The following is a 14,942-nucleotide window of genomic DNA, read 5'->3' as shown; positions in this document are numbered from 1 at the left end:
CATGTCAAATTCCCAGTTACATAATGGATAGATCGCTTTATTCTTTCCTCTTTTAGTTCTGTTTCAGCATCTCCTTTTCCATGCAAAATGTCATAAGCTCCCAACGGAAGTCTGCTTCCTTGTGATTCCAGACCCTCACAGAAACATTTCCTGGAAGGTAACAAATCCCACTGGCAAACACACTAAATAACAAGGTCACAGTTGGCAGGGCTTTAGCTTTAACTTCTGTTTGAAGGCAGTTTGTTCCTCGTTTTCCACTGTTATGGACTGTGCCTGAAGTTCACTGTGACTTAACACCAGTGATGTAACATTCATTTCCCAGCACAGTTCTTCAGCACGTTACAGCCCCATCCTGTATGAATGTCCAAAGCACGTTTAAGACTACTTTGTGACTGCTAGAGCATTACAAGTTACAGCCCCACATAGCTTTGAACTTTTATCCCTGTGATACACTTACTGTAAAACAGGAGTACAATCAACCTTTGTATTCAAACAACTTACACAGTGAAATGCAGTGCTGTAAAACAGTGACCAAAAGTACTTGAACAGAAGGTTTCACAAAGCAGAGTACTGGCTGAAATGAAGGTTTCCTAACACAGCATCCACAGAACAAGCCAGTTTGAAGCAGTCCATGAATTTTGTCCAGACAGAAAGGCTGGCTTCTGCACATGTCACGCCACAGACCTGACAGGTGCTCTCATTGCAGCTTGGAATTTGAGGCACTCACGCTTCTACTAACACTGACGGAAATCATGCCAATTGGAAATATTCAATTTCTTTCTACATATTCACATTAATGCAACACAAATTATCTTTTACACAACGCTACTTTTAGAACAGAGTTACAGTTGCTGCTACCTGTGTCAAAATTAACATAAAAGCAGATTTTCTTATAACTTTACCTACAATAACAGGTAAGAGAAAACAGTGCCATGTAAACTCAATCAACCACATGCAATTTCAACTTCTACTCTGAGGGATCACTCCACATTTGGACTTCTTCACCTGTTTTATTCTAAATCAAGAACTTAACTTTTGAGGGGAGGAGATGGGAGAGGACACAACTGAACTTGGCAAAACACGTCTCTCTGCATATTATTTTGATTCCCACTGCAGACAACTGGCAAACATCCTTTACAGAGTCAAAATGACAAATTTCATTATATAACGTACACAGAAACTGAAATTCTGACCATGGAAACTTGACAGTAATGAAGCTAAATGCCAACTGGAAAACATTTAATAAATGTTTACCACTTGTTAATGATGATATTTCTGAAACATGAAGAGGATACTACATATTTCTTAGTGGTTAATGCCTCACTGTTTGGAGAAGAAGGAAACCTATTAACCCAGTCTATTTCAAGAACTGCTAGAATAAAATTCCTTGACCCTTCAGCGTGCTAGACATGAGAACTGCCTGCCAGATGTGGTCCTACTGAGCTGCCAGAACAGCATCTTGGGAAAGGCCAAATGATCAGAGTTCATTCTGCTGAGGATGAATGTAAAGACAGAAGGCGACAGATATGGTACCTGTCTTAAGGTGGAACCCTGAAATGTTTGTAGGCTTCCTTTCAGAGGGGAAACACATCCTTTAGCCCCTGTGAAGTGCACAGCCAAAGGCCTGTATATCCACTACCTTTGTAGTAACCCATGGTGTAAAAAGGAACCCAGACAGAAATCCTCATTGCATTCAAAGAGTCTGTCTCCTGGTAGTGACTTGATTACACAACACTTGGAAGGAAAGCATACGGCCTTTGCCAGTGTTGGCAGGAGGCAAAGATACCAAGTGGCATTACATACATTATCACTCAATATTTTATCATCTCAATCTTGCATTCACATATTTTGTATGCTTGGAAACAATAGGGGAACTAGAAGGTTAGGGTACAGAACATTAAAAAGGTTTTCCATTCTGCTCTGTAAATTAAATGGGGTATCTGTTGTAGCTAAACCTTTTGATCAAAACTTAAAAAAGTGAAAACGTATCCAAGTTTAAATTCTGTCAAGAGGTTACAATCCTCTAGCAAAACTGCAGGCAGTCATGAAGTGTGGAGAAATCACACAAGGATTGACCTGAAACTGAGCCTATACAAATCAGTGCAGTTCCATACACTAAATCCACTGTGCTTATGTATGTGGGTGTAACTGTTTTTTAACCTGTAATTCTTATACTGCTAGTTTTGACAAGCAGCAATTTTAGCTTTTGAAATGATACAGCAAATACTTATGTGTATCACGTGGTGCATTGCTCTTTACAGACTTTGCAGAACACCAAAGATCTTCACAGTTTTTTCTAAATTAATCTTTGATCTAGTTTTATTTTTAAACTTATAGAGTTGACAGCAGATTCAAAGACATGCTTATGCTTATACTGGCTCAGATCACATGGTCAGGTGTCAAGATGTCCAGTAATATCTGACTTGTAAGATCTATTCCTGTGCAAGGGGATAACTTTTTACTTTCAGCATACATTAGTTACAAATAAATAAAAAGAAAAATTAGCTCTACCAGAGAACTTACTCCTTTTCAACAGAAACCAGCACAGGCTATTCAATTACTACAGAAATTCAGAGGTAAAAGAGTTAGGAAAGGACTATACTTTTACAAAATAAACTGCAGTGTGTGTGTGTTTTTCCACCCTTTTAATTCGTTCCTTTTGATTTGCTTTACATTCACTGTGACTTTTTTTCTTTCTTTACTTGTGCCACAGAAGCACTGATACTTATCAATTACGTTACTCTTCAAAATCTTCCAAGTCATTACTTCCTTCTATTTAATTTCAGGTGTCCCCAAAATCTGAAGTGTCTTCTTTTTTCCACTGACTACCTTACCTTGTTCATGTACAAGGAATCCAGACTCCAGTATCTAACAGCACTAAATTTCATGATATATTTTATCATTAAGATTAATCCACTGATACAATGAAGTAGGACTCCAGCCTAGTAATTTGTCTCATATTTTAAAACAAACTTACATTAATGACTATCACAAAAATTCCACTGACTGTGGAAGCAGCAGTTCTCAAGAACTGACAGCAGATGTAAAAAGATATGACAGACAATACATGCACATAGCTTGCTGACGAGGAAGATGTTGCAAAATTCCACATCATATGTCATATATGTAGGCCAACATACATTCTTCCAAATTGGAAAGTGTGTTAAACAAAGACAGGGATTGAATAAACTTACATGAATACACGCAACACTTTAAAACCGTAGTGACAAAAACGTTTTAGATTTAAGTAGACTAAGACATACTCCCATCTCCTCATGAGCTCAGTGTAGACATCCAGTGTACTTTTCAATCCTCCTCTCTAGACTACAAGATATCTTCCATATGTCATCTAATCTTTTTCTCTTTCAGGAACTCCCTGCCACAAGTCCCTCTAGCTTTTTGTTTTGTTTTGTTTTGAGTCTCAACTATGTTCCTGAATCACGACCCAGATTTTTCTTTGTTGACATTGTAAACCTTTTAACTTCTTTTGGAAAGATTGAAAGAAACGAACCTAGGATGATGCAACATTTCTGCTTTTACTTAGTACCAAAACTAGCAGAGAATATCTGAAAATCAACACAATGAAAGTACCAGCAGTAGTGATGTGAAAGACATAAGTGGTAATTATGTAGTTTAAAGAAGTATTATATGATGATCCTCCTCCATTATTATTTGGTTTTGAGCATTACTCTTTCAGGTGAATATCAAACAATGTAGAAGATTTCAGTGGAGAGCAACAAAACCAGGAAATTTTAGAAAATATGATTATGAGGACACCAAGCAGCTGATAAAAGTAAACATCAGCATCGTGGAAAACTAATCCCTCAACGCAAGAAGGGCTATAAAAAGACTTGTTACCTGGATCACACCTTGATATTTTCTACAGAATAACCTTTGTCCCCATCTTGCCCCCACTTTCCAATATGGGCAAGTAATCTACATTACCTATAGACTCAGGTTAAGCCTAAATAGGCTTCAATCCCATTTCTGTCAGTTGAACTAACCCTTCAGGGTTCGAACACCATCTTGAAGGAGAGGATATCAATGACCATCAACCTCATTCCAGGGAGGCAAAGAACCCAAATACAACTAGGTAAGGCTACAATGAAGGTCTACAAAGAACATGGCTTCTCACCTGCTACGTGTCACCGAGCGTATCTTGCACTGGGAGGTGTGAATGTTGGGGTTAGAGCCATTTTTGTTTCTCCCTATCCATGTAAGTCTTTTGTAATGACATACTGAGAATAAACATAAACTGCAGCAAGCTCATTAGTACAGAGAACAGTCAACGTGCACCAGACAACTACTTGAATTACTGAAGCAGGATGCAGTGAGGCCTGACTGACTTCAAAGACAGAAACATATTTTACTAGGATGTTACTGTACTGCCTTTGGGTATCTAATGTAGTCTAAGTGCAGACAGAAATACCAGTCTGGAGAAAACTCCCAGCACCAACAAACCAGAAGCATTATTGAACGTTTGTGGACCATATCCCAGGCACTGTAGCATCCCTTCCAACTCAACACATTCCTTATTTTTTCCAGTTGTTAGAGTAAGTCCCAAGCTCCTGGAGAAGTAAGATCATCCAAGACTAAGAAGTTTTAACACGAAAAAAAAAAAAGAGATAGCCCTTATGGTCAAAAATAAATTGAAACTAATTTGAACTACACTCAACATAAAAAGAACTAAAGAAAATGTGGAAAGTCAACCATGAAAATGATCCTCTACATCTTAAAACAGTATTAGTGAAGTTCATTAAATGTTCCAAAAGTGTGAAGAACGTGCTTTAGTGTTCTTTGACAGATCAGGGCCCACCACCATAAGAATACATGGTAATCAAAGAATTTTTAGATTCTACATACTAAAAAGTGACTACAGATGTATGCTTTTGCAATAACATAATGTTGATGTGCACAGACACAATGACAAACTATTGACACAGGAGAATTGATATTTGGTCAAGAGGAATGGGCTAAATAATGTTATCCTCATTTAAAGTATGTTTTTTTTAAGCTGTATTTCACTTGATGATTCAACTCATCAGTAGCATGCTTAAAAATATTCAGAAATGACAGAACATTAGTTAGAAAGCAAACAGGCTAACTGCAACAAAACAACTGTTGCAGTGCCATGCAATCCAACCCAGAATTTTGCATTGTCATTAAGTGATAGATGCATACATTTTTTTCAAAAAATGAATCTTAATCAACATAAATGTTAATTTTATTTCTTATTTGCATTATCAGTCTTGTGTTTCAGAAATCCCATCACACATCAGTATTATATATTAACAAAACACAGAAGAAAAATTGTGTCTACTTTGAAGACTAAATATAAGACAAATTCTCTATATAAATTTGTAAGACAGAGAAACAAGAAGAACAAGAAAACAATGAGATGATGCTGACTACCAGAGTGATCTACATATCCTGGGAACAGAGAAAATAAAATTCAAGAACATGAAAGAAGTTGAAACTGAAAGGTATTTTAGAGAATGATTACGAAACAATGCAGAAGAAATTCTAGAAGAGACTCTGCCTTTTTTTTTTTTTTCCCCAGATATGGCCTTCCAGGAAAGTTACCTTTTAGAGAAAAAGCATACTGTGCTGGTGATGAGGATGATCCAGTCCACCTGCTGAAAGAATTCTTCCAGCAGTTCTCTCTAAGGCTTGGTCGCTGTTCCTTGTATACTACTTGGGAAAGGAGTTTCCATTGCAGTGGGAGACGGTCCCTCCCACTCTCTGGGGCAGAGCATGCTGCCTCTGCTGGTCTGGGAGAAAAGCCAGATTTGGTTCCCCAAATAGCAAGGTGCTATCCTGCCAACATAGTTTCTTTCTTTCAATTTTTTTTTAAACAATTATTTTCCATTTGCTTTTGTCTTACAAACATATCAATTAAAGGATAATTAAAAATAGGAAAACAAGGTGATTTAGAAATGAGAAAGATTTATTTTGTCTAAGCATAACATGCTCTGAGGGAATTTGGCAAGACATCTAGTACACATACACTTTCTGATTTATATTTGGGAAAGAAATGCATTCATGTTTCACTGAAACATGTTCCACTTACTAGTTTTAGCATAATCAGTATTCAAGAGGGTAAGGACAAACGTTGGTCAAAAAAACTTGAACCACACTATGTGCTACACATAGGAAATCATACTTATGCAAATGAAAATAAGGAAAAATGAGACAATTAACAAAAATATTTAAGCTTTTTATACTGAACTGCTGTGTTTGTTTTCTTTTCTGTATCACATACAGATATTCCACCAGTCTATTAACGGTTTAAAAGAAATGAAAGGAAAAGGGAAATGAAAGCTTTGTGAAAATAGAAATAAAAATGTCTCTTGATTTGCTTTTATCAAAGTGTACAACAGATTTGTCAAATTTGCTCAGAAAAGAGCAAAGCAGGGATAAATGGGTGAAAAGTTTTGAACATTTTCAAATGGAGAACTAAAATGTCAATCATGACTGACACTGCTGAATAGCTGATACTATAATAAAAGACATTCAAATGTCCTGCCAACGTCCAACACTGGGAGGGTAAACAGAGCAAAACAAAATAAATCCAGTTGAAAGTTTTAGCCAACCATGTAAGATACTAAACCGAGGACCCAACAACATTCTTTTTAGCAAAAGAGAAAATATGTTTCCTTAAAAGTCTGGACTTCAGGACCGAATCTGTTTGGATGACTGAGTTCAAAAGAAATATTAAGGGAACTCTGAAATGTGCATGTATGCATGTTCCTTTGAAGCGTTACCATTAGCAGCCAAGGAAAACAGACATAAAAACGAGATTCTCTTGAAAAATCAGTACATTTTAATAAATATATGCACTTTGAATATAAATTAAACTGTAAAGGGAAGAAGTAGCTAAACATATAGATATGTTTCAGATAGCTACTCCAAAAATTATTTCATCTCATTTAGGTAAAACTATACACGTGCAGTGTATTACATCAGCAAAAGGTAAAATAAAATTTCCTCAAAACTCATCCTGTTTCTATTTCAGACACATTTACAGAAATAGCAACACTTACCTCAAATAATCTGTCTAGGAAAATAATGCAACAAACTTCTTAAGTTAACGGCCAAAAGATATCAGCCTAGAGCATGCTATCTGACTGAGGACAGACACGGACAAAGCACAGAGAGGCCCCAGTCACACAAAAGCTGATATTGTTCTCCCGCTGAGCAAAAATCTCACTTGTAAATCGAACGACATCTGCATTCAGAATCACCCACAGAAACTGTCCCTGGAGAGGTGACCAAACTACTTGACTCAATAGGAGAAAGTTTTCTCTCGTCTCCTTCTATGTAGGCAGCTGTGTAAAATAGCAGCTTCTAGTTTTACTTTTTAGCAAACCTGGCTTCCTTTGATATATTGATAGAGATCAAACACAATTGTTAAGATCTTCCCCATTAGGCACAGCCTTTGAAGCCCAGTATACTTTTCAAAACAGATAATCATTGAAGTAAAATCTTTTGTTACGATACAGAAAACAGCCAAAAACTAATGTCTCCAAAATTAGTAATCTCCTTACATTTGTTTCCAACTTCTTGATCAGTACCGCTGACAAAAGACAGCAATGCCCCCCAGGATCTTTTTCATGAAAGTCAATTAAAAAATCTTAATCATTTCACAAGGTTTCTAAAAACCTGTCAGTGGTAATAAAAGGCTGTTTCACTACTTAAATTTACCTCCCTTTTTCCATAGTTATTTATATCCTTTACTTAACCTCGTTAATTCTTTATGATCTAAACTGGATACCAGAATCCAGAATGAAACAATCTATAAGGTTTTATATAGTCACAAACCCAGAAATTTCTAAGTCCCAAACAGGAATGTCCTACAGTATTCACTGGAATTATGATCACCACATTTCTAAAAGAAGTGAGAAAAAATACCTGTCCAACCCAAAGTTACTCTTTTACATTATAAATATCTATTATTAAACAATATGTATATACATATATATTTACATAATGAATATTTCCAAATGCTTGTTTCTAGAAGGGTCTTTTCTTTACTTTCCTCGGTAAACAAAGTTGAGATTTTAATACTGAATTCTTTAACTTCTGTACAGTAAAACAAACAAACAACCCCCCAATAGTTTCTGTAAAATTGAAACTATTCAATAAGCTCACACGAGGACATGCTGATATATTGCAGTATTGGGCCTAGAGTGAATATAAATTATTTTATAAGCAATTGTCACCTTTTCCCCCTTGTTTTGAACAGCTTTGTCACACAAGTGGAAAGAGACTTAAGACAGTTATCTAAGTAGACATACAGAAATGAATCAACTAAGAACTATCAATGGGATGCTAAGAACCCTGCTTTCTGTGGCCCTCAGAGGTGCCTGTTCAGAAGACATCGTCTATTTTGTGATCTATACAATCTGAAAAAAAAACAGCAAGTTTGCACTCTTAACACAGAGACTATCCTTTTATTTCCTCTCAGAAAATAAGTTAGTTCAGAAGCAAAAGAAGGTATTTCAGCAGCAGGAATGATCTATAATCATGTGCCTAATCTAAAAATAAGGATAACTCTTGAGAAAGAGTAAGAACATGAGAACAAATTTAACTGTGGAAAAAGGCCAAGAAAGAGGAACAGCAGTTTTTAATGCAAAGTGACAAGTTAATGACAGATTACAAAATTCCTACTTAGTGGAATGTAATATTTTATAGGTGACTTGTTCTGGTGACTTCATTAACCCCAAATACTGGAGAGGAATAAGCGGTTTCCCCAAAAGAACTTCATTAAGTACAACTCAGGAGCTCTTCAAAGTTCTGAGAGAAACTAGCATTATATTAATGCATAAACAAAAAAGCTCCCTCATTCAAGTTTCTGAAATGTAGAACCTACCCTTTCAAATAACAGCCTTTAACTGGCTTCAGTCTTTCATATGTGCCTTTCATAACACTAGAATCTGCTAGAATTTTATTTTGTATTATTCTCTTCAGAATATCTTTGGGAAGATTCTATCATTGTCCTTACACACAGCACAATAAAACAAAAATGCTTTTTGATAGTGTTTTCTTCTCACAAATATGTTGTTATAGAGTGCATTTAGAAGTATCCCTTTCTAAGAGAATGACCATGACTTAAAAAGAATGGCAAACATGACATAAATTCACTTCATTTTTTTCCGGTTTAATAGGCTACAGCAGACCATTAGAGAAATATTATCATTACTGAAATACTATGAACAGACTGCTACCGTAAAGAACAGAAAAAAGTAAAAACATTGCAGAAGCATGAGTTAATGCCTAAAAGACCTATCATGCAGCAAAATACTTCAACTAATGCCATCTAGTTTACAAAAAAAAAAAAAAAAGTTGTATGATGACATAATAGTCATAGAATCAGTCATAGAACAGTTTGGGTTGGAATAGACCTCAAATCATCTGGTTCCAACCCCCCTGCCATGGGCAGGGATGCCACCTCCAAGATCAAGTTGCCCAAGGCCCCATCCAACCTGGTCTTGAACAGTTCCAGGGATTATTCCCACCTACCATTCTTTGGTTTTCACAATAGAGTGTTACCAGAGCATTCTTACTTTCAAATGACACTAAAATAGATGTTGTTCACCCATCAGTGGTTATTCAGTCCACAGGACTGCAGTATAACTAACCTAAAAGGAAAGCCCTCAAAATACAAATAATTGTTGACATTGGGTCCTCAGGGTCAAATTTTTTGCTCTACAGATTTGCTATCTTGTGTTGTAATATGCTAATGTAGACATAGCCTAGGCCTCTGTGGATTTGTTTCCTTCATCTGAGTGTTTTCTTGGTGGAATGTGTAGGTTCCTTTAGAAAAAAGCATAGTCTTGCCTGAAAGCAAGTCATCTGTCTTCAACATGAAATATCCGTATACCCTGGAATCAAATCTGGGAAAGTTTTTCAGCTGATTGTACTGGGTCTGGCAGGGATGGAGTTAACTTTCCCTGCAGCAGCCCACACAGTGCTGTGCTCTGCGCTCGTAGCTAGAGCAGCACTGGTAGCACTCCAGTGTTGTGTCTGTTGCTGCACAATACTGGCACCGCATCAGGACTCCCTCCAAGCCCCCAGGAGCCAGCAGACTGGGGGTGGGCAAGTGATGGGGAGGGGACAGCAGCAGGGCAGCTGACCTAAACCGACCAAAGGGATATTCCATACCTTGTGGTGTCACACTCAGCAATAAAAGGTGGGAAAGGGGAAGGAGAGGGGGGGCCCTCGTGATGATGTCTGTCCTCCCAAACAGATGCTACACATACTGAGGCACTGCTTCCTGGGACGTGGCTGAACATCGCTTGTTGATGGGAAGCAGAGAATAATTTTTTTCTTCCCTCTGTGCTTCTGCGTGGCCTTTGCTTGTTTTTTTTTTTTTTTTTCTTTCTTTCTTTTCCCTTTAATTAAACTAACCTTATCTCAACCCAAGAGTCTTTTTTTTTTTTTTCTTTCCAGCATACTTTCTTTTTCACCTCTTCTTCTGAAGAAGGGGAATGAGAGAGTGGTTGTGGTGGAGTTTAGCAGCCCAGCAGGGTAGAACCACCACAACTACTTTTTGACCTTTATATTAGATCCTAATACTGTGTAGACACAGAAGCCAATGAAACATGATTTGCATCAGAATTTGTCCTTCCAAGAAGGTTTTGGAACTAAATAAGAGGGATGAACTGTAAGCTTGCAGTGATGCTAAAGGTCCCTGTTGTGACCAAGAGCTAAAGTTCAGCAAACACTTCTACCTCAAAGTTGAATGTGTGTTTTCCCAAACTCACACAATTTTGGAGGAAGCACAATGTATCTGTTTGTTAGGCCTGCTTGGTTACAAACCATTGAGAAATATAAATGGTATTTTTGCATGTGACAAGCTAGGAAGCAACTTTGAAAACAGGAAGTTCTTAAGTCACAGAAGTCTTAAGTCATATGTGAGCATTTTTCAAATACCACACTCCTTGATTTTCATAATTATTTTTGCAAAATGGAGCATTTCAATTTTTTTGGAAGAAAAATCTATGAATTATCTGACGTCACAGTTCATCTGGACATGTAGTCAGATGGTGAACTATGTTTAAAGATAGCCAGTGAAGAAATGGAAACCAGATCTCGATTATGCCGTATCACGAGGCACTAACCTGTATCTTTCAACTCTGTGATTTTTGCATGCTTTTTTGTGGAACATCAGCTGTTGTCTTATGTATTAATGGCTCTCATGAACCACAGGCTAATGTTGATTTAGATGACTGTGGCTATCACACACTTTGTTTAAGTATAGGACAGGAACTGGCACGATCAGGTGTTTCACACAGAAAAAATGTCATATTTTTCATCTTTTCAAGAATATCCATAGAATTTGTCTAGGATTATTACTTAAAAATAATAATAAAAAGAAGTCAATCTGCAGAGTTATAAAATTACATTTTGGATTTAAAATAAAAAATAAAATCCAGCACTTATCACATGAAAAAAGCTTATTATGATAAATTATTTTAAAGTACAGCAACTAATTCAAACCAAAGCATGAATCGTTTACATATGATTAAATTAACTCTAATTTTTCTAAAATATTCTGTATGTATAATACAAAAATGTACTTCTTTTGTCAAGTGCTAGTTGTTTGTTACATTCCACATCTAAATAAATTAACTTTTGCTATGAAACAACAAGAGAATATATGCACGATGAAACCAAATTCTGGCTAATGAACAACAGATACAAAAACGTATTCAAACTGTTTATCTCAGAAAACTTACATCTAGTAGCGTGTGAAGATGCTGATCCTGGAAAACACTGTGAAGAAAATCTAAGTCTTTTTCACTGCAATCTGTAAGTGCATGAATTTCCTCCAGGCTGTCGAGCACCTGTGAGACTGCTCCTATGGGGCAATAAATAGGAGGGGAAAAAAAAAATTAAAAATCGATAGAGCAAAGACTCATGGCAAACTGAACTTTGGAAAAGGAAACTTTTACCTCATCTTGTATAACTGGAGCAGGAATTTAAAAAAGCCAGAGTTTTATAGGAAAACACACTGAACAAACTTCATGAATACCAACAGTGCTAATATGTAATTATTCATATTAAATGGTTTAACTGAAGGGAAGTTAAAACCTCTCTCAGGTATTTATTAAGTTTTGCTTGGTTGTACTTAGTCTGGTTTCCAACAATGTCTTACGAAGTCACTTGGGTTATCTGCCCAACCGCCTGTCCTTACCATTTATATTTCAACCTTCCCTTTCTTCACTTTTTGAACTGTTGGCCCATTTCAAATACACATCCCAAATTGGTAGAAATTTGAAAGAAACAATGCATTCAAAATTCTTTTTAAAATCAGCATCTGGATAAAGGAGGGAAGACAAAGAAAGACCTGACTGCTTTGTCCTCTAGCGTAGGAATAAAAGGCTGTAAGGTTAGCTCGGATTTTTTTTTTTCTGTTTGTTCTGCTTGCCTGGTTATCTCAAAACCAGATATAGCACTTGCTGTCTTTCGAGAACAATGGATTGTTTGGGTCATTGGAAGATGGGATGATTTTTATATGGGTAAGGGTGAAAGGAGAAATGAGGGATATGGAGACATAAGGGAAAACCAGGAGGCATTGTGAAAGGTGGAAATCCATGAGGAAAGTTCAACTCATAGCTGGGAAGGACAGAGAAACACAACCTAAATCACAGTAAAACAGCCCATATAGATTCCTTGTGGAACACCTTGTTTTAAAAATCAGGTATTGATGGAGGCTGCCACTTGCTCGCATTACTAGAATGCTAACATTGGCTTACCTAAACACCTACAGCTCATGTCTTCAGATTTTCCACCACGGTATAAGCAACTGGTATCTTATTATTCAGTGTTAGCCTGTAAAAACGCCAGTTTTTGACAGTCAACTGCAGAATGTTCTCTCATAAATAAATTCTTAACTCTGGATACAGAATTCTACACATTCTGCACTTCAGTAATTTCTCCTTAATGCATTTTGTCTGCTTCTTACTCACTTGCCAGTGTCCTAGTTAAGACAGTCAGACAATATATATGAAATTCTAAAAAAATTACTGTATTTCTTGAAATTCCACCTGATTATATAAGATCAATTCTTATCATCCCTTAGGTGTTTTTGTAACCTACTGTATTTTCAGAATAAATAATAATAACAATTAATAACAATAAAAAAACACCCCCCCCAACCACACAAGGAGTCAAGTTAATTCAGTTACTTCTCTGAAAACCTTAAAAAAATTGAATCTTAATTAAATACAAAAAAACTACTAAACAAGACTTGTGATGAGTAAGTTACAAATCCAGAAAGTCTTGTATCACATTTAGTAAAAGTCTTAACCTCAGATTGTCTTCTCAGTTCTTTGGATACCATGGTTAAGAACTACAGTATTCTACTTGCTCACAACTCATTGGTCATAAGCAATAAGAAGACTTGCTAATCCTCTGTCATTAAATGTGTCTGACTACTTATTTGCAACTGATTTATTAACGTAGGTTACGTTTCTTTAAAAAAGCGGTGGCTGGATAGCAAGGAGTAAGACATTGTTTGCCTCATTGTAGTTGCTGTACATTGGAGCTAGTGTGCTGAAGAAGAGAAAAAACAGCTCCATCTCTGACAGTGAATAAGCATGCTTTGGTTAAAGGAACCTTCTATACTCTCCTGCCTGCACCACATCTTGCACACTTGGAGACACAGCAGGAAACCTGAGGAAATACAGGAACCCGGAATCTGCTGGTAAGAGCACAAAGAGATGCACAACTAAGCCTCAATGGCATGGAAGAACTCAAAAAGGGACCAAAAAGCGACTGTGCTGAGTTTCTTTTAACATTTTCTGTACATCAATTGAAGGTTGATGAACTTATAAGACTCTCAAGACGAAGGAAAGTGCTTGACTTTCCAGGATACAGTTGACAGAAAATAATTTACTAGAATTCCCTTCTATTTCTATTCTTGTCAAACTCAGAGTTTAAATTAATTGTTTTCTAGCAAAACTTTGCTTTCTAGGCTCAAAGCCCTTTCTACGTATTTGCAGTGTCGACTTTAAGGAAAACATGTGAGAAGATTCAATTCAAAGGCTTAGATATCCTGGAGTCTCGTAATACTGCTTGAAGGTGCTCGTAACCACAAAAACCGGAGCCAAAACCACAACCGAATAGAAGCATGCTCTAAGTTCTATTATTACTTCACCAATCACCAAACGCTTTGGACTTTTTATTTGACAGTATTATTTACTCTGGGAATTTGATTTTGTGGAATACTTTGTGGCCTTTCAAAGAGAAATAAAAGTTACTATTTCCTTAACATTTGCAACTGAACAATCTTTTGAATATCTGGAAATTCCAGAACATTAAACATTAGCTCTTGTTTCTCCTGCCTGTTGGTTGCACTGGCTGTAATGCAACCAATAGATGGCTGTAACAGAAAGTTTCCAAGAACATCCTTAACAAATTTGGTGGCAAGTTCTGACAGTGACTTGATAACCTCTCAAAAATCAGTTTTTTTTTTTTTTAATCTACAATCTTGTGGTCTATCTACTACCATGTCCTTCCATGTCATCACACATTTACAAATAACATGCACTTGCATGAGAAGAAGGCATAGTAGCAATAGACTGACAGCATATTATTATTTAAAATAGTGACAGAATAATTCTATAGGCATTTTTGTGAATTCCTAAACTCTACTAGAGACACTTGGTTCAAAGCGTAACAATAACTTTCAGAAGAGTTTTAAATTCAGGTAAAGATACTGTATAAAATAAAAATAGCCCATTTTTGCAGAACCCCTGCCCCTAAAAAAAGCCTATTCTATTTAAGCTAATTTCTAGCCTTTGAGAAAAAACAAACAAACAAAACAAAAAAAAAGCAATAAGGTGTAAATGCACTCATGTTTATGGTTAGACTATGTATCCTCTAGAAATACCATTTCATCTCTCTTCATCATTGAAAATGCACCCATTTTAGCC

At 36.5% G+C, this 14,942-nt stretch overlaps 1 protein-coding gene across 7 annotated transcripts in view; it reads right to left on the bottom strand.

Annotated features, from left to right (window-relative positions):
- Positions 1 to 14,942, bottom strand: part of CASK (calcium/calmodulin dependent serine protein kinase) — a 219,842-nt gene that overhangs the window by 48,666 nt on the left and 156,234 nt on the right. For all 7 annotated transcript variants that reach the window (XM_083821116.1, XM_083821117.1, XM_083821119.1 and 4 more), the window contains one exon: positions 11,742 to 11,863. In XM_083821116.1, coding sequence (XP_083677242.1) covers positions 11,742 to 11,863 — 122 coding nt within the window. The remainder of the gene's footprint in view (positions 1 to 11,741; positions 11,864 to 14,942) is intronic.

This window comes from Anser anser (assembly GCF_964211835.1).
Source record: "Anser anser genome assembly, chromosome: 1".
In the NCBI taxonomy this organism is placed as follows: Eukaryota; Metazoa; Chordata; class Aves; order Anseriformes; family Anatidae; genus Anser; species Anser anser.
The sequence above is the reverse complement of the archived record's forward strand: the minus strand, read 5'-3'. Positions and strand labels throughout refer to the sequence as shown.